General features: G+C 50.5%; 1 protein-coding gene across 11 annotated transcripts in view; it reads left to right on the top strand.

The window, feature by feature from the left end:
- Window positions 1-20,021, top strand: part of KYAT1 (kynurenine aminotransferase 1) — a 39,674-nt gene that overhangs the window by 11,469 nt on the left and 8,184 nt on the right. For 2 of the 11 annotated variants that reach the window (XM_033193193.1, XM_033193157.1), the window contains exons 2-3: window positions 15,770-15,828; window positions 18,355-18,502. In XM_033193193.1, the coding sequence (XP_033049084.1) occupies window positions 15,776-15,828; window positions 18,355-18,502 (201 nt within the window). In that variant the 5' untranslated portion in view covers window positions 15,770-15,775. Of the gene's footprint in view, window positions 1-6,652; window positions 6,785-10,797; window positions 10,804-11,395; window positions 11,403-13,009; window positions 13,638-15,011; window positions 15,576-15,769; window positions 15,829-18,354; window positions 18,503-18,591; window positions 18,756-20,021 lie in introns of those variants that run through there. The other 9 variants (XM_033193186.1, XM_033193207.1, XM_033193179.1 and 6 more) reach the window with 9 other exon arrangements.

Below are 20,021 nucleotides of genomic sequence, written 5' to 3'. Positions count from 1 at the left end.
GATCCTCCCACTTCAATCTTCCAAAGTGCTGAGATTATAGTCATGAGCCATGTGGCCTGGCCTCACTTACTGTATTTTTGAGGTTCATCTAAGTTACTACATATATCAATACATGTTTCATTCCTTTTTGTGGCTGGATAATGTTCCATTGTACAGATACATTATAATTTATCCATTCATCCATTGATGGACAATTTGGTTTTTTTTTTCACCTGTTGGCTATGATGAATACTGTTGATGTAAACATTTGTATACATGTTTCTGTGTGGACATATGTTTTCAGTTCTTTTGGGTATATACCTAGGAGTGAAATTGCTAGGTCGTAAGGTAATTCTATGTTTGGACTTCCTACAAATTAAAAAGTTTTGTGTGCCAAAGAACATTATCTGCCAGGTGCGGTTGCTCACGCCTGTAATTCCAGCACTTTGGGAGGCTGAGGCGGGCGGATCACAAGGTCAGAAGATCGAGACCATCCTGGCTAACACGGTGAAACCCCATCTCTACTAAAAATACAAAAAATTAGCCGGGCGTGGTGGCAGGCGCCTGTAGTCCCAGCTACTCGGTTGGCTGAGGCACAAGAATCACTTGAAAATGGGAGGCGAAGGTTGCAGTGAGCTGAGATTGTGCTGCTGCACTCCAGCCTGGACAACAGAGGAAGACTTTGTCTCAAAAAAAAAAAAGTAAATAAATAATAAAAGTGATGGGACCTGATTTCAAGTAGTCAAAATCATAGAGACAGCAAATGGGTTGGACTATGGGCCAGAGGGTAAAGGGATGTAATTGTTTAATGGGTACAGAGTTTCAGTTTTACAAGATGAAAACAGTTCCAAAAACTGTATACCTATACATGGTTAAGATGTCAAAGTTTATGATATGTGTATATTACCAAAATTTTTTTAAATGAAAAACATTTTTTTTTTTTGAGATAGAGTCTCGCTCTGTCGCCCAGGCTAGAGCGCAATGATGCAATCTCAGCTCGCTACAAGCTCCGCCTCCCAGGTTCACACCATTCTCCTGCCTCAGCCTCCTGAGTAGCTGGGACTACAGGTGCCCACCACCACGCCTGGCTAATTTTTTTGTGTATTTTAGTGGAGACGGGGTTTCACCATGTTAGCCAGGACGGTCTTAATCTCCTGACATTGTGATCCCCTGCCTCAGCCTCCCAAAGTGCTGGGATTACAGGTGTGAGCCACCTTGCTCGGCCTGAAAAACATTTTTAGGCGGTGGGACCTGTAGGGCTCCACGGGGCACCTAGCACAGGAAAGCGTGTGGTAAATAAAAGGTCACTGCTAGGGCTGTTGAGGGGCTGACTAGGAAAGGCCTGCTTCCTAGAAAAGGGGTGAGGTCCAGGGCATTGGAGGGAGGCGTGCCTGGGAGGTCAGGAGTCCCACCTTATGGGGGAACCTGGACCAGCACACTCCCTGCTTTGGGCCTCCTCTGTGAAGTGAGGCGTAGTCCCCCCCTGAGGCCAGCAAGTTGCCCTGTGACCCGTGTCAGCAAGCTCTAAGCCACGAGGGGCCTGGCTCCTTGCGCCCCCTGCTGGCCGACTCGGGAACAACACACCCACAAGCCCCCAGGTTGCTCCCAACCAACCTGGCCAAGTTGCTGGGTTAAGGCAGCCTAAGTGGCCCCCTGTACCCTTCCTGCCTTTGGCTCAGAACCTCCCATGACTTCTCCCTCCATCTCTCCCTCCCAAGTTTCCTGTAACCTACCTTCACCACACAGATAAGTTCACAGACACAGACACAGAGATATGTGCACATGCTCAGGTGCAAGCTCTTGTATTTGGATCCTTTTTTTGTTTTGTTTTGTTTTTTTGTAGAGAAGGGGTGTTTTTTTTGTTTTGTTTTTTTTTTTTTTTTTTGAGACGGAGTCTCGCTGTGTTGCCCAGGCTGGAGTGCAATGGCCGGATCTCAGCTCACTGCAAGCTCCGCCCCCCGGGTTTACACCATTCTCCTGCCTCAGCCTCCCAAAGTGCTGGGATTACAGGTGTGAGCCACCTTGCTCGGCCTGAAAAACATTTTTAGGCGGTGGGACCTGTAGGGCTCCACGGGGCACCTAGCACAGGAAAGCGTGTGGTAAATAAAAGGTCACTGCTAGGGCTGTTGAGGGGCTGACTAGGAAAGGCCTGCTTCCTAGAAAAGGGGTGAGGTCCAGGGCATTGGAGGGAGGCGTGCCTGGGAGGTCAGGAGTCCCACCTTATGGGGGAACCTGGACCAGCACACTCCCTGCTTTGGGCCTCCTCTGTGAAGTGAGGCGTAGTCCCCCCCTGAGGCCAGCAAGTTGCCCTGTGACCCGTGTCAGCAAGCTCTAAGCCACGAGGGGCCTGGCTCCTTGCGCCCCCTGCTGGCCGACTCGGGAACAACACACCCACAAGCCCCCAGGTTGCTCCCAACCAACCTGGCCAAGTTGCTGGGTTAGGCAGCCTAAGTGGCCCCCTGTACCCTCCTGCCTTTGGCTCAGAACCTCCCATGACTTCTCCCTCCATCTCTCCCTCCCAAGTTTCCTGTAACCTACCTTCACCACACAGATAAGTTCACAGACACAGACACAGAGATATGTGCACATGCTCAGGTGCAAGCTCTTGTATTTGGATCCTTTTTTTGTTTTGTTTTGTTTTTTTGTAGAGAAGGGGTGTTTTTTTTGTTTTGTTTTTTTTTTTTTTTGAGACGGAGTCTCGCTGTGTTGCCCAGGCTGGAGTGCAATGGCCGGATCTCAGCTCACTGCAAGCTCCGCCCCCCGGGTTTACACCATTCTCCTGCCTCAGCCTCCCAAGTGGCTGGGACTACAGGCGCCCGCCACCTTGCCCGGCTAGTTTTTTTTTTTGTATTTTTTTTTAGTAGAGTTGGGGTTTCACCGTGTTAGCCAGGATGGTCTCGATCTCCTGACCTCGTGATCCGCCCGTCTCGGCCTCCCAAAGTGCTGGGATTACAGGCTTGAGCCACCGCGCCCGGCCGAGAAGGGGCGTTGTTATGTTGTCCAGGCTAGTCTTGAACTCCTGAGCTCAAGCCATCTGCCCACCTCAGCCTCCCAAAATGCTGGGATTACAGGCGTGAGCCACCATGCCCAGCCTCCATGAATTATTCTTATTTATTTCATACATAGAGAAATTGATGTTCAGAGAGGTAAAATGGCTTGCCTCACATCACACAGCCAAGGTCATCAAAGCCTGTGTTCTAATCCTTCCCCCGTCTCTCACCCACTGCCTTTCTCCTTGGGTGTCTACTTGGGGCCTGATCCTGGGTGTGATAGTAGAACATACCTACCCTGTGGAGGGTGCAACATAACATTCACTTCTGGCTGGGCGCGGTGGCTCACGCTTGTAATCCCAGCACTTTGGGAGGCCGAGGCTGTGGATCATGAGGTCAGGAGTTCAAGACCGTCCTGGCCAACATGGTGAAACCCCATCTCTACTAAAGACACGCAAAAAAATTAGCCGGGCATGGTGGTGCGTGTCTGTAATCCCAGCCACTCGGGAGGCTGAGGCGTGAGAATTGCTTGAACCTGGGAGGCAGAGGTTGCAGTGAGCCGAGATTGTGCCATTGCACTCCATCCTGGGCAATAGGGTGAGACTCTATCTCAAAAACAAACAAACAAAAAACAAACATTCACTCCTATGCCCAGTCTTACCTGGCCACACATAGGCCTGATGTACTGTCGTCAGCCAGTCGTCTGCAAAGGAAGCCTATCCTGGTTTCCAGCCCCAGCCCCAAGGCTGCAAGATTGTTTAAGCATATCCGTATCCAGCACAGGTGCCACCCAGCTCCTTGGCCTCGTGGAGCCAATGCTCTGGACACACAGAAGGTACTGTCTTTCCTGAGAACTGGCAGTGCCCAGAGAAGGCAAGGGGCCAAGCCTGGGGCAGGGAGAGAAGAGGGCCACAACTAGTATCTGTTTCTCCTGAGTTTCTGCCCTGTGCTGGCACCAGGTGTACAATCTGCTGTAAGGCCTACAGGAGCTCAATGTAAGTGTTATTTTAGCATGATAGGAATTTCCTCACCTATTAATGGGGGTTGAGGATAGCACTTGCTTTACAGAGTTGTTGAAGGGATCCAGTGACAACAGTATTGAGACAGAGTGAGTCCTAGTAAATTAAAGCTGATTGTATTATTAATATTATTCTCAGCCAGGTACAGTGCCTCACATTGTAATCCCAGCACTGGGAGGCTGTGGCAGGAGGATGCTTTGAGCCCAGGAGTTTGAGACAAGCCTGGGCAACACAGTGAGACCACATCTCTACAAAAAGTACAAAAATTAGCTCAATTCACTTGAGACGATGAAGGCATGATTTAGGATGTTGTCGCTTCAGGAAAAAAGACTGATTTGATAGACACAGAGTCCGATGTGGGGGAGAGTGTCAGAGAGAGAATCGACCCACCAGGTAACTGTGGGTTTTTAACTCAGTGGTCAGAAGGCAGTAGAGTGGGGTCCCGGTAGGATGAAATCCAGCTCCTCCTCTAGTCCTGGAGGAGGTAACAGGATGTTGGGTCCAGGACAGGAAATGGCTAAGGCAAGGGGACCTTTGGCCCAGGGTGGTTCCCGTCCCAAGACACCCCTCAGTCCTGGGCCAACAGATAGTTGGTCTTCATAGAACAGGCAGAGGGGTTGGCCGGGCGCGGTGGCTCAAGCCTGTAATCCCAGCACTTTGGGAGGCCGAGACGGGCGGATCACGAGGTCAGAAGATCGAGACCATCCTGGCTAACACAGTGAAACCCCGTCTCTACTAAAAAATACAAAAAACTAGCCGGGCGAGGTGGTGGGCGCCTGTAGTCCCAGCTACTCGGGAGGCTGAGACAGGAGAATGGCGTGAACCCAGGAGGCGGAGATTGCAGTGAGCTGAGATCCGGCCACTGCACTCCAGCCTGGGCGACAGAGCAAGACTCCATCTCAAAAAAAAAAAAAGAACAGGCAGAGGGCACAGGGTGCCTCCCATGACTAGCCCTGGGCTTGGGCCTGGCCTTAGGCCGCTCTCCACTTTAGCTGAGTGCCCTGAGCTAAAGCACCAGACTCCCTCCCTTGAGGTGACACCAAGGAATGTCTCTCCTGGGATGGGATACTACCCTTTGTTGCTCAAAGCACAGGTACTTGGTTTCAGGGGTCAGAGTACATACTTCAGGCCTCTCCTGGGAACTGCTCTCAAATCTAAGCAATGAGAGGGTGAGCTCTGGCATCCCCTGTGTGTTAGCCCATTCTCCCACTGCTATAAAGAACTGCCCAAGACTGGATGATTTGTAAATGAAAGAGGTTTAATTGACTCACAGTTCCTCATGGCTGGGGAGGCCTCAGGAAACTTAACATCATGGCAGAAGGGAAAACAAACATGTCCTTCACATGGCGGCAGGAGAGAGAAGTGCTGCTCTAAGGGGGAAAAGCTCTTTATAAAAGCATCAGATCTTGTGAGAACTCGCTCATTATCTTGAGCACAGCAGCATGGGGGTAACCGCCCCCATGATTCGATTACCTCCCACTGGGTCCCTCCCAGGACATGGGATTATGAGAACTACAATTCAGAGTTGGGTGGAGACACAGCGCAACCTTATCACCTTGGATTCGATTCCTAAGGCTGTTGTCACCTACAAGACATGTTTCGTTGTATTGCGTTTGGCAGATACCGTGGTCGTTACAAATTGAAGCTTTGTGAGAACCTTGCACCAAGCAAATCTATTGGTCCCATTGTTCCAACAGAATGTGCTCCCTTAGGGTCTGTGTGTCATATTTTGGTGATTCTCACAATATTTCAAACTTTATCATTGTTATTATATCTGATATGGTGATCTGTGATATTACTATTGTGCTGTTTTGGGGAACCACAAACCATGCCCATATAAGATAGTAAACTTAATAAATACGTGTGGGCCAGAGGCAGTGGCTCATGACTAATCCCAGCACTTTGGGAGGCCGAGGTGGGCAGATCACCTGAGGTCGGGAGTTCGAGATCAGTCTGGCCAATATAGTGAAACCCCATCTCTACTAAAAATACAAAAATTAGCCAGGCAGGGTGGCAGGTGCCTATAATCCCAGCTACTTAGGAGGCTGAGGCAGGAGAATCGCTTGGACCCAGGAGGTGGAGGTTGCAGTGAGCTGAGATCGCGCAACTGTACTTCAGCCTGGGCGACAAAACAAGACTCCATATCAAAAAAAAAAAAAAAAAAAAAAAAACCTGAACAAACTGAAAAACCAGCAGCTCTTTTTCAGTTCATCAGAAAATGAGGTCACAGGGTAATCTGCTGCCCCCAGACTGGAGAGACAGAAAGGTAGATACAGAGAATCATGATTTGCCAGAGCAGAAACCTTCCCTGGAATCAGTACCTGGGTGGGAAAGCCTGAACTGCCACTGACGAATACCTGGCAGCGTGGATGTGTGCTGCTGGTTAATGTTAGGTGGCAGCTGGACTGGAGTAAGGGGTACCTAGAGAAGGGTGCAGCATGACTTCTGGGTGTAGTCTGTGAGGGTGTTTCCAGAGGAGATTGGCGTGGGAGTCAGTGGACTGAGTGGGGGAAGATCTGCTCTCAATGTGGGTGGCACCATGCAGTTGGTTCGCAGCTTGAATAAAACAAAAGAGGAGAAAAGATTTTCCTCTCTCTCTCCCTCTGTCTCTCCTGGAACTGGGAGGTTCTTCTCCTCCTGCCCTTTAGATATCAAAACTCTAGGCGCTTCCACCTCGGACTGAGAATTACTGCAGTGACCACCCTGGTTCTGAGGCTTGCAGACTTGGACTGAGCCACGCTACTGGCACCCCTTGCAGATGGTCTGTCATGGGACTTCTCAGCCTCCATTAATTACGTGAGCCAATTTCCCTATAAATCCCCTCTGATTTCTATTGATCATGTTGGTTCTGTCTCTTCAGAGAGTTAAAAACTGGCTGGATGGGCTGGTGCGGTGGCTCATGCCTGTAATCCCAGCACTCTCAGAGGCTGAGGCAGGCGGATCATGAGGTCAGGAGTTCGAGACCAGCCTGACCAACATGGTGAAACCCCATGTCTACTAGAAATACAAAAAAAAAAAAAAAAATAGCCAGGCATGATGATGTGCACCTGTAATCCCAGTTAGGAGTCTGAGGCAGGAGAACTGTTTGAACTGGGGAGGCAGAGATTGCAGTGAGCTGAGATCATGCCATTGCACTCTAGCCTGGGTGACAGAGCGAGACTATGTCTCAAAAAAAAAAAAAAAAATTGACTGGGCAAAGTGGCTCACCAGCACAATCTTAGCTCACAGCAACCTCTGCCTCCTGGGTTCAAGCAATTCTCCTGTCTCAGCCTGTTGAGTAACTGGGATTACAGGCATGCCCAGCTAATTTTTGTATATTTTTAGTAGAGATAGGGTTTCACCGTGTTGGCCAGGCTGGTCTCAAACTCCTGACCTCAGGTGATCCACCCACCTCGGCCTCCCAAAGTGCTGGGATTACAAGCGTGAGCCACCACACCCAGCTGAGAGTCACTTTTTTTTTTTTTTGAGACGGAGTCTCTCTCTGTCGCCCAGGCTGGAGTGCAGTGGCGCGATCTCAGCTCACTGCAAGCTCCACCTCCCGGGTTCATGCCATTCTGCTGCCTCAGTCTACCCAGCAGCTGGGACTACAGGCGCACGGTGCCACGCTGGCCTAATTTTTTTGTTTTTTTTGTTTGTTTGTTTGTTTTTTTTTGAGACGGAGTCTCTCTCTGTCGCCCAGGCTGGAGTGCAGTGGCCGGATCTCAGCTCACTGCAAGCTCCGCCTCCCGGGTTTACGCCATTCTCCTGCCTCAGCCTCCTGAGTAGCTGGGACTACAGGCGCCCGCCACCACGCCCGGCTAGTTTTTTTTTTTTTTTGTATTTTTTAGTAGAGACGGGGTTTCACTGTGTTAGCCAGGATGGTCTTGATCTCCTGACCTCGTGATCTGCCCGTCTCGGCCTCCCAAAGTGCTGGGATTACAGGCTTGAGCCACCGTGCCCGGCCAATTTTTTTGTATTTTTAGTAGAGACGGGGTTTCACTGTGTTAGCCAGGATGGTCTCGATCTCCTGACCTTGTGATCCACCTGCCTCGGCCTCCCAAAGTGCTGGGATTACAGGCGTGAGCCACCACACCCGGCCAATTTTTTGTATATTTAGTAGAGGTGGAGTTTCACCCTGTTAGCCAGGATGGTCTTGATCTCCTGACCTCGTGATCCACCCGCCTCAGGCTCCCAAAGTGCTGGGATTACAGGCTTGAGCCACCGCGCCCGGCCGATTTTTGTATATTTAGTAGAGGTGGTGTTTCACCCTGTTAGCCAGGATGGTCTTGATCTCCTGACCTCGTGATCCGCCCACCTCAGCCTCCCAAAGTGCTGGGATTACAGGTGTAAGACACCATGCCCAGCCAAGAGTGACAGATATTCTTAAGTATGCCAGAGCATTCCTCCAAAACATTATTTTTCTTCTTTTTCTTTTTTTTTTTTTTTGAGACAGACTCTCCTTCTGTCACCCAGGCTGAAGGGCAACGCATAATCTCAGCTTACTGCAGCCTCCACCTCCCGGGTTCAAGCAATTCTCTTGCCTCAGCCTCCCGAGTAGCTGGGATTACAGGTATGCGCCACCATGTCCAGCTAATTTTTGTGTTTTTAGTACAGACAGGATTTCACCGTGTTGGCCGGTCTGGTCTCAAACTCCTGACCTCAAGTGATCTGCCCACCTCAGCCTCCCAAAGTGTTGGAATTACAAGCGTGAGCCAGTGTGCCTGGCCCAAAACATTCTTTTTCTTTGTTTGTTTTTTGAGATGGAGTTTCACTTTTGTTGCCCAGGCTGGAGTGCAGTAGTGCAGTGGCTCACTGTAATCTCCGCCTTCCTGGTTCAAGTGATTCTTCTGTCTCAGCCTCCCAAGTAGCTGGAATTACAGGCGCATGCCATCACGCTTTGCTAATTTTTGTAGTTTTAGTAGAGATGGGGTTTCATCATATTGGTCAGACTGGTCTCAAACTCCTGACCTCAGGTTTATCTGCCCACCTCGGCCTCCCAAAGTGCTGGATTGCAGGCATGAGCCACCGTGCCCGGCCTTTTTATTTTTTGATATAGGGTCTCACTGTGTTGCCTAGGGTGGAGTGCAGTGGAGCAATTTTGGCTCTCTGCTGCAACCTCTGCCTCCTGGGCTCAAGCGATTCTCGTGCCTCAGTAGCTGGGACTACAGGTGCGTGCAACCTCACCCAGCTAATTTTTGTATTTTTGATAGAGACGGGGTTTTGCCATGTTAGCTACGCTGGTCTCAAACTCCTGACCTCAGGTGACCCATTCACCTCAGCCTCCCAAAGCGCTGGGATTTCAGGCATGAGCCACCACGCCCAGCCTCGGCCAATTGTGTGTTTTTTTGTCTTTTTTGTAATTTTTTTTTTTTTTTTTTTTTGAGGTGGAGTCTCTGTTGTCCAGGCTAGAGTGCAGTGGCACGATCTGGGCTCACTGCAAGCTCCGCCTCCTGGTTCACGACATTCTCCTGCCTCAGCCTCCCGAGTAGCTGGGACTGCAGGCGCCCACCACCACACCTGGCTAATTTTCTGTATTTTTAGTAGAGACGGGGTTTCACCGTGTTAGCCAGGATGGTCTTGATCTCCTGACCTCATGATCCGCCCGTCTCGGCCTCCCAAAGTGCTGGGATTACAGACGTGAGCCACCACGCCCGGTCTGTGTATCTTTTCTGGAAACATTCAGATTTATAATTTGCAGATATTTCCTCCCATTCCATGGGCTGTCTTTTCATTTTCTTAATGGGTATTCTTGAAGCATGAAAGTTCTTAATTTTGATGAGGTCCAGTTTATTTTTTCTTTTGTTGTGTATACTTCGGATGTTATGTCTGAGAAACCCAAGGTCACAGAGATTTACTCCTGTTTTCTTCTAGTTTTATTGTTTTAGTTTATATGTTTAGTTATGTGATTCACTTTGAATTAATTTTAGTATATGGGGCAGGGGACATGGCTCACCCATGTAGTTTCAGCACTTTGGGAAGCTGAGAAAGGAGGATCACTTGAAGCCAGGAGTTCAAGAACAGCCTGAGCTAGCCAGGCACAGTGGCTCATACCTGCAATCCTAGCACTGTGGGAGGCTGTCAGGAGCAGAACAACTTCAGGCCAGGAGTTCAAGACCAGCCTGGCCAATATAGCAAAACCCCGTCTCTAATTAAAATACAAAAATTAGCCAGGCATGGTGGCACACACTTATAATCCCAGCTACTCAGGAGGTTGAGGCAGGAGAATCACTTGAACCCAGGAAGTCAAAACTGCAGTGAGCTGAGAAGGCACCACTGCACTCCAGCCTGAGTGACAATGTGAGACCCTATCTCAAAAAAAAATAATAAAGAAAGAAAATGAAAAATTTATATGTGTGTATTCCGTGAGATAGAAGTCCAAATTCGCCGGGCGCGGTGGCTCAAGCCTGTAATCCCAGCACTTTGGGAGGCCGAGATGGGCGGATCACGAGGTCAGGAGATCGAGACCATCCTGGCTAACACAGTGAAACCCTGTCTCTACTAAAAATACAAAAAATTAGCCGGGTGAGGTGGCGGGCACCTGTGGTCCCAGCTACTAGGGAGGCTGAGGCAGGAGAATGGCGTGAACCCGGGAGGCGGAGCTTGCAGTGAGCTGAGATCCGGCCACTGTACTCCAGCCTGGGCGACAGAGCAAGACTCGGTCTCAAAAAAAAAAAAGAAGTCCAAATTCATTCTTTTCTTTTTTCTTTTTTTTGAGACGGAGTCTCGCTTTGTCTCCCAGGCTGGAGTACAGTGGTGTGATCTCGGCTCACTGCAACCTCTGTCTCCTGGGTTGAAACAGTTCTCTGCCTCAGCCTCCTGAGTATCTGGGATTACAGGTGCCCGCCACCACACCTGGCTAATTTTTTGTATTTTTAGTGGAGACAGGGTTTCACCATCTTGGCCAGGCTGGTCTTTAACTCCTGACCTTGTGATCAGCCTGCCTCGGCCTCCCAAAGTGCTAGGATTACAGGCATGAGCTGCCGTGCCCAGCCCCAATTCATTCATTTACATGTGGATATTTAGTTGTCCTAGCACCATTTGTTCGTTTGTTGAAAAGATTATTTCCCACCCCCAACCCCCCCACTTTTTTTTTTTTTTGAGCCAGTGTCTCCCTCTGTCGCCCAGGCTGGAGTGCATGGCGTGATCTTGGCTCACTGAACCTCTGCCTCCTGGGTTCCAGTGATTCTCCTACCTCAGTCTCCCAGGTAGCTGGGACTACAGGCACATACCACCACACCCGGCTAATTTTGTATTTTTCATAGAGATGGGGTTTTACCATTTTGGCCAGACTGGTATCGAACACCTGACCTCAGGTGATCCATCTACCTCAGCCTCCCAAAGTGCTGGGATTACAGGCGTGAGCCACCACGCCCGGCCTCCCCACCTGTTTTTTTCTTTTTTGGAGATGGAGTCTTGCTCTGTCGCCCAGGCTGGGGTGCAGTGGCCGGATCTCAGCTCACTGCAAGCTCCGCCTCCCGGGTTCACGCCATTCTCCTGCCTCAGCCTCCCGGGTAGCTGGGACTACAGGTGCCCGCCACCTCGCCCGGCCAGTTTTTTGTATTTTTTAGTAGAGACGGGGTTTCACCATGTGAGCCAGGATGGTCTCGATCTCCTGACCTTGTGATTTGCCTGTCTCGGCCTCCCAAAGTGCTGGGATTACAGGCTTGAGCCACCGCGCCCAGCCCTCACCTGTTTTTTTGAGACAGAGTCTCATTTTGTTGCTCAGGCTGGAGTACAGTGGCACCATCTCGGCTCACTGCAACCTCTGCCTCCCAGGTTCAAGAGATTCTCCTGCCTCAGCCTCACAAGTAGCTGGGACTACAGTCATGTGCTACCACGCCCAGCTAATTTTTGTATTTTTATTAGAGATGGGGTTTCGCCACAATGTCCAGTCTGGTCTCGAACTCCTAACCTCAAATGATCCTCCCACCTTGGCCTCCCAAAGTGTTGGTGTTACAGGCATGAGCCACACCTGGCCTCCCCATTTTTTTCTTTTTTTTTTTTTTTGAGACAGTCTTGCTCTGCCACCCAGGCTGGAGTGCAGTGAGTGGTGCAATCTCGGCTCACTGCATCCTCCACCTCACAAGTTCAAGTGATTCTTTTGCCTCAGCCTCCCAATAACTGGGATTAAAGGGCACACCACCATGCCTGGCTAATTTTTGTATTTTTCGTAGAGACGAGGTTTCAGCATGTTGGCCAGGCTGGTCACAAACTTCTGACCTGAAGTGATCCACCTGCCTCAGCCTCCCACAGTGCTGGGATTACAGGCGTGAGCCACCGCTCCTGGCCCCCATTTGAGTTTCTTAGCATCTTATCAAATAGCAATTGTCCATAAATGTGAGAGTTTATTTCTGGACTGTCAATTCTATTCAATTGACTTATATATCTGTCTTTAAGCCAGTATCACACTTTCTTGGTTCCTGTATGTTTGTATTAAGCTTCCAAATTGTGCAGTGTGATCTCTTCAACGTTTTTCTTCTTTCTCAGGCATTGACTTTTTTTTTTTTATAAGTCGGAGTCTCGCTCTGTCACCAAGGGTGGAGTATAGTGGCTTGATCTCGGCTCACTGCAAGCTCTGCCTCCTGGGTTCATGCCATTCTCCTGCCTCAGCCTCCCGAGTAGCTGGGACTTCAGGCGCCCACCACCTCGCCCGGCTAATTTTTTGTATTTTCAGTAGAGACGGGGTTTTACCGTGTTAGCCAGGATGGTCTCGATCTCCTGACCTCATGATCCGCCCGTCTCGGCCTCCCAAAGTGCTGGGATTACAGGCATGAGCCACTGCGCCTGGCAATTTTTTTTTTTTTTTGAGACATACCTCCCTCTGTCACCCAGGCTGGAGCGGAGTCGGTGGAATCAGGGCTCACTGTAGCCTTGACCTCTCTAGGATCAAGTGATCCTCCCACTTTAGCTTCCCCAGTAGCTGGGACTACAGGTGTGCACCATCACGCCTGGTCAATTTTTGTATTTTTGTAAAGACGTTGTTTCAGTATGTTGCCCAGGCTGGTCTCCAACTCCTGTGCGCAAGAGATCCTCCTGCTTTGGCTTCCCAAAGTGCTGAGTTTACAGGTGTGAGACACATTGCCCTGCTTGAATTTGTTGATTGCATCTCCATGATGTATTTAACATGTTCTTCTGTCCTTGCATTTTAGTCATTCAACAGTGTGATCTAATTTAGGGCTACTTTTACCGCAGGAATAATTTGCAGGTGGTGCCTGTGTTTCCAGAGTCAGAACATGTTTGGTTTATGCTCTTGGTGATATTCAGTGCTATCAGTGATCCTCTCCTGGATCATTTTTTAATTAGAGGTGATTTGTGTTTTGAAAGGGTCCCTTGGTTTGCTGGGGGGTGTATTGTGCATGAGCCACAGAGTTGTTGCAAGGACGGAGTCAGATAATCATGCAACAAAGCACTTGGTGCTATTCCTGGCACACAATGATCATATTGTTGTTGTTATTGTTAGAGCTGTAGGGGGGTACCCAAGTCCTGAGCTCAGAGGCATTTTCTGGCCAGGGCTGTCTCCTCCCTTCTCCTCTGCCCCTGGAGAAGTCTGCAGTGCCACAAAGCTCTGGGAGGCATGTTCAGGACTGCAGCAGCCATCTCTGTGCACCTGGTGGGGCCCCTTCGGGGAAGGAAGGCTGGAGCCTCACTCACTCGGTGCTTGCACCAGACTGTAAGTGCCCTAACCCCAATACTCTGCCACCTGCATGGCCTGGGGTTTCTGGGGTCTGGCTCGTTCCTGGATTCAAAGCTGTGCATGAGCCTTCTCTTTCAGGGGCCCTCTTTAACTGCAGCCTGGATGTGTGCTTCTCCCTTGCCCCTGCTTCTCTAGTCTAGAACTTGTAGCTCTGCATCTGAATAATCAGCTTGGGCGCTGTACGGTGCTGCTTCCCATGATCCTTTGTGCCTAGCCCAGAACCCAGTACATGATAGGGGCTCAATAATGTCAACTGAGCCGGGCGCGACGGGGTTCCTGGGCTATGGAAGACCTGGCGCTTACTCAAATGGTCCCCAAGGCCCTTCCAGGACAGGGGGGCCTGGTGTTGAGATTACTGTGGCTGCCACCCTGACCAGGTCCTTGCCAGCTTCTCCTCTGACCTTGGGCAGGTACCTGAGCCTCTTTGAGCCTCAGTGTCCTCATCTGTTAGATGGAGACTGTTGTGGCGCCTCCGGTGAGAGTACAGTGGGAACTGAGCGAGGTGGAACCGAGCAAACTCCTGAGCCAGGCTTCACTATTGGCCACAGCAGGCGGCTGAGAAGAATGTTGGATCCCCGGCTCCACGGCCCACCAGCCATCTGGGACTGGCAAACCCATAGGGATGGAAGGTTCCTCAGAGACCACAAAGCCCATGCGAGGTCTCTGGTGTTGAAGGGATTCTGAGGACAGGAGGAGCCAAATTACCTATCCAAGGTCACCCAGCCAAGGCGGGTTAGAACCTGAGTTTGGTGGCTCTCAGGTCTGGCCAGTTTCTTTCTTCCTTTCTTTCTTTTCTTTTCTTTTCTTTCTTTCTTTTTTCTTTTTCTTTTCTTTCTTTTTTCTTTTTCTTTTCTTTCTTTCTTTTTTCTTTTTCTTTTTCTTTTCTCTCCTTCCTTCCTTCCTTCCTTCCTTCCCTTTTTTTTTGATGGAATCTTGCTCTGTCACCCAGGCTGGAGTGCAGTGGCATGATCTTGGCCCACTACAACCTCCGCCTCCAGGTTCAAGTGATTCTCAGGCCTCAGCCTCCTGAGCAGCTGGGATTACAGGTGTGTGTCACGACGCCCAGCTAAGTTTTTTTTTTTTTTTTTTTTTCCAAACTGAGTTTCGCTCCAGTGCTCAGGCTGGAGTGCAGTGGCATGCTCTCGCCTCACTGCAACATCTGCTTCCTGGGTTCAAGCGATTCCTGTGCCTCAGCCTCCCAAGTAGTTGGGATTACAGGTGTATGCCACCACGCCCAGCTAATTTTTGTATTTTTAGTAAGGATGGGATTTTACCATGTTGGCCAGGCTGGTCTTGAACTCCTGACCTCAGGTGATCTACCTGCCTCAGCCTCCCAAAGTGCTGGGATTATAGGCATGAGCCATTGCACCCAGTCCCTGTCCAGTTTCTGCACACCAGTGACTGGGTAGGGAGCTGGCCTGGGAGGAACACTGGGAGGGGAGGGGGCAAGCTGGGAACCAGGACCCTGGAACTCTCCCAGGACTGGATTAGTGCCTCCCTCAGAGTTAGGACACGGCCTTGGGTCCAACAGGCCTAAGTCTGAGTGGGTGTGTTGTGTGGCCTTAAACACATCACTCCCTCCCCTGCACCCTCCAGCCTGTTTTCCACCTCCTGTTTTCTCATTGATAAGATGGGCCTGGCCAGGTCATTCTGGGAATGAAATGGAAGTGCTTAGCGAGACCTCTGTAAGTGGAGGCTGCTGCTGTCACTGTTGCCATTATCCTCCCTTTCTGCTCCACCCACGTCCTGCTCTTCTTCCTTAACCCTCAGCCCTTCCTGAGTCAGACTAACCTGACCAAGTCAGGGCTCTGTCTCAGGACACGTGGAGCCAGGACTGGAAGCCTCCACTGGACAGGCGCCAGGCAGCCCCTGCAGGTTGGGGAGGTGGAGGCTGCTGGAGTCGGGAGGAGCCAGGTGAGGGTGTTGGAACATAACAGGCTTGGGAGGCAGGCAGAAACCTGCCCTTCTGCGAGCTCTGATCTCTGCCCCTTCCTGGGAGCAGACAGGGTAGGGCTGTGGCCTGAAAGCAGCTGTCCCTCCTTTGCGCAAGCCCGGAGCACTGCACCCAGACAGATTCCATCTCTGACCTTCCACTTGTTCGTTTCCAGCTCACCATGGCCAAACAGCTGCAGGCCCAAAGGCTAGACGGGATCGACCACAACCCCTGGTGAGCTGGGGAGGTGTGTGGGTGTCCCCTCGGGCATGGGTTGGCCATCCGTGGGTTCACAGCAACTCAGCAGTACCCCGGATAGTGGCGGTACACAGACTGCCAGATTCCAGCCACAGCTGAGGAGAGGCAGGGCCCGAGGGAGCAGGCTTGGTTCAAATCTCAGCTTTCTCCTACATGACTGTGGCACTAGGACAGGTGACATACCTGCTCTGAGCCTCATGTCCCCATCTGCAAAATGAAGAATTATACCCACCTGGGGAGCATTGGGGAGGAGAAAGTGAAATGCCATCCAAAGCCATTTACCCAGGTGCCAGGCTAAGCGCTTTCCAGGGATGACTTTCTTTCTCACTTGGTGCAGAGTCAGATACCCTAAAATAAGTAAGATAAACAAGTAAGATATAGTCGGATCTTCACCAGACATTTGCAGAGGTTGATACTGTTTTCATTTTTGACTTGTTTTCTTTTCATTTTATTTTTGAGATGGAGTTTTGCTCTTGTCGCCCGGGCTGGAGTGCAATGGCGCGGTCTCGGCTCACTGCAACCTCTGCTTCCCAGGTTCAAATGATTCTCCTGCTTCAGCCTGCCAAGTAGCTGGGATTACAGGCGTGCAACACAATGCCCAGCTAATTTTTTTTCTTTTTTTTCCCCCTAGATGGAGTCTCACTCTGTTGCCCAGGCTGGAGTGCAGTGGCATGATCTCGGCTCACTGCAGCCTCCCCGTCACGGGTTCAAGCAATTCTCCTGCCTCAGCCTCCCAAGTAGCTGGGATTACAGGAGTGCGCCAACCACACCCAGCTAATCTTTTTTTTTTTTTTTTTGTATTTTTAGTAGAGAATGGGTTTCACCATGTTGGCCAGGCTGGTCTCGAACTCCTGACCTTGTGATCCACCCACCTCAGCCTCCCAAAGTACTGGGATTACAGGCATGCGCCACCGCGCCTGGCCCTAATTTTTATATTTTTAGAGAAGATGGGGTTTCACCATGTTGTCCAGGCTGGTCTCAAACTCCTGACCTCAAGGGATCTGCCTACTTCGGCCTTCCAAAGCACTGGGGAATACAGGCGTGAGCCACCGTGCCCAGCCAAAAATGACACATTTTAGACATATTTATTGGTATGCAAATTCAACTCAGCCAAGTCTTGACTCTGCTCCAAACTAGCCCCAAACCACGTACCAGCCTCTTCATCCAGCTTCCCAGCCTTTCTCCCACCTAGAGAGGTGGCCACCAGGCAGAGCCAGAACAGAGGATTATGGGTCCAGAGATGATGTGTGTCTGGGCTGGTGGGGCCCTGTTCTGCCCAGAGTAGGGTAAAGAGCATAAAACTGCTTGAGATGGAAGTAGAAAGGCTGACTGGCTGTGCCTTGTACTAGCTGAGAGGCTTTAGGCAAGTCACTCCACTCCTTATCCCCACAGTGGTCCAGGAACAGGACATGCCTCACAGACCATTATGAAGGTTGTATGAGCAGTGCGTTTAACTGTGCTGTTGACAAATCCAAGGAGAAGTCATGCAATCTGTACAGGAAGTCTCAACTAGTATTTGGAAAGAATAGAGTAGGATAGGACAGGACAGGGAATACTGCAGTAGATTGCACCAAGAAGGATGAAGCTTCCATTCCATGTTTGTGCTGCACAGGGTTGATGATGCAAAGATGATTTCTTGGCTGGGTGTGGTGGCTCACGCCTGTACTCCCAGCACTTTGGGAGGCTGAGGCGGGTGATTCACCTGAGGTCAGGAGTTCGAGACCAGCCTGGCCAACATAGTGAAACCCTGTCTGTACTAAAAATACAAAAAGTAACTGGGTGTGGTGGCAGGCACCTGTAATCCCAGCTACTCAGGAGGCTGAGGCATGAGAATCGCTTGAACTCAGGAGGCAGAGGTTGCAGTGAGTTGAGAGTGTGCCACTGCACTCCAGCCTAGGGGATAGAGCGAGACTTTGTCTCAAAAAAAAAAAAAAAGAAAGAAAGAAAGATGCTTTCTTCCTATGGATTGTGGTAGAAGAACTTGGAAAGCCTTGGGCTGACTCCTGTGATCATCAGTGTGCCTGACTGACCTAATCTCAATACAGGGGACCAGCTGTGGCACTCAGGCAGATCTTCAGGCTAGGACAGTTGCTGGTTTTCCAGTTTTTGTTTTTCTTGTGTGTGGCTTTTTTTTTTTAGACGGAGTCTCGCTCTTGTCATCCAGGCTGGAGTGCGATGGTGCGATCTCGGCTCACTTCAACCTCTAGTACCCGGGTTCAAGCAATTCTCCTGCCTCAGCCTTCCGAGTAGCTGGGATTACAGGCCCCCGCCACCATGTCTGACTAACTTTTACCTTTTTAGTGAAGACAGAGTTTCACCACGTTGGCCAGGCTGGTCTCAAACTCCTGACCTCAGGTGATCCGCCCACCTCGGCCTCCCAAAGTGCTGAGATTACAGGCATGAGCCACCGCGCCCAGCCAATTGTCCAGTTTTTCTAAACAGGCCAAAGTCCAGGTCACCATGTAGGGCTGGTCTGGTGCTGATTCTCCGTTTGTTACCCAGGGTGGAGTTTGTCAAACTGGCCAGTGAGCATGACGTCGTGAACTTGGGCCAGGGCTTCCCGGATTTCCCGCCCCCAGACTTTGCCGTGGAAGCCTTTCAGCACGCTGTCAGTGGAGACTTCATGCTCAACCAGTACACCAAGGCATTTGTGAGTCTCCCCGTCGCCCTGGAGGCACTGGGGGAGGAAGGGGGTGGGGCTTTCTGGACATCAAGCCCACACAGGCATCAGGCTTCAGAGGACAGAGCCAAGGGATTCTGTGTGACCATAGTTCAGTGTTTACTGAGCGTGTCCTCTGTCCCAGAGCCTGTACCTCATGGTCTAGTGGGGATGGCGGACAAGAAACCAGTAACGACAGGCAGTGGATATGTGCCGTGTTGGAGGAGGATGGGATACCGCGGGAGTAAGAAAGAGGGAATGAAACCTGGGGAGGGGACTGGAGAGATGCGCTAACACTTCCTGGAGGAGGTAACACTTAAACCAAGTCCCGAAAGACAAGCTGCTGTTTGGATTACACTCTAAATCCAAACTTTTTCCAGAAAGGCCCACGTAGTAAATACGTGACAGTACTTGGATTAGAACTGTGGTTCTTTTTTTCTTTTTCTTTTTTGAGACAGGGTCTCACTCTGTTATCCAGGCTGGAATACAGTGGCGCGATCATGGTCCACGGCAGCCTCGACCCTGCCAGGCTCAAGTGGTCCTCCCACCTCAGCCTCTGGAGTAACTGGGACTACAGGTGTGTGTCACCATGCCCAGCTAATTTTATTTATTTATTTATTTATCTTTGAGTCGGGGTCTCACTCTTGTCACCTGAGCTAGAGTGTAGTGACATGATCACGGCTTCCTGCAGCCTCTACCTCTTGCGGCTTACATGATATGTCATTTCCTGGGGCTCATGTGATCCTGCCACCTCAGCCTGTAGAGTTGCTGGGACAACAGGGGTACGTCACCTCGCCCAGCTAATTTTTTTGTATTTTTTGTAGAGACAGGGTTTCACCATGTTGCTCAGACTGGTCTCAAACTCCTGGGCTCAAGTGATCCTGCCACCTCAGCCTCTGAAAGTGCCGGGATTACAGGCTTGAGCCACTGCGCCCTCGTTCTTTTTTTTTTTTTTTTTTTTTTTTTGAGGCGGAGTCTCGCTCTGTCGCCGGGCTGGAGTGCAGTGGCCAGATCTCAGCTCACTGCAAGCTCCGCCTTCCAGGTTCTCGCCATTCTCCTGCCTCAGCCTCCCGAGTAGCTGGGACTATAGGCGCCCACCACGTCGCCCGGCTAGTTTTTTGTATTTTTTTTAGTAGAGACGGGGTTTCACAGTGTTAGCCAGGATGGTCTCGATCTCCTGACCTCGTGATCCGCCCGTCTCGGCCTCCCAAAGTGCTGGGATTACAGGCTTGAGCCACCGCACCCGGCCTCGTTCTTTTTTTTTTTTGAGACAGAGTCTCCCTCTGTCACCAGGTTGGATTGCAGTGGCGCAATCTCAGCTCACTGCAACCTCTGCCTCCCAGGTTCAAGAGATTCTCCTGCCTCAGTCTCCCAAGTAGCTGGTACTATAGGCATGCACCACCACACCCAGCTAATTTTTGTATTTTTAGTGGAGATAGGATTTCACAATGTTAGCCAGGATGGTCTTGATCTCTTGACCTTATGATCTGCCCACCTGGGCCTCCCAGAG

This window comes from Trachypithecus francoisi, unplaced genomic scaffold (genome assembly GCF_009764315.1).
Source record: "Trachypithecus francoisi isolate TF-2019V2 unplaced genomic scaffold, Tfra_2.0 Contig01585, whole genome shotgun sequence".
In the NCBI taxonomy this organism is placed as follows: Eukaryota; Metazoa; Chordata; class Mammalia; order Primates; family Cercopithecidae; genus Trachypithecus; species Trachypithecus francoisi.
Note: the sequence above shows the minus strand (reverse complement) of the source record. Positions and strands in the feature narration are given on the sequence as shown.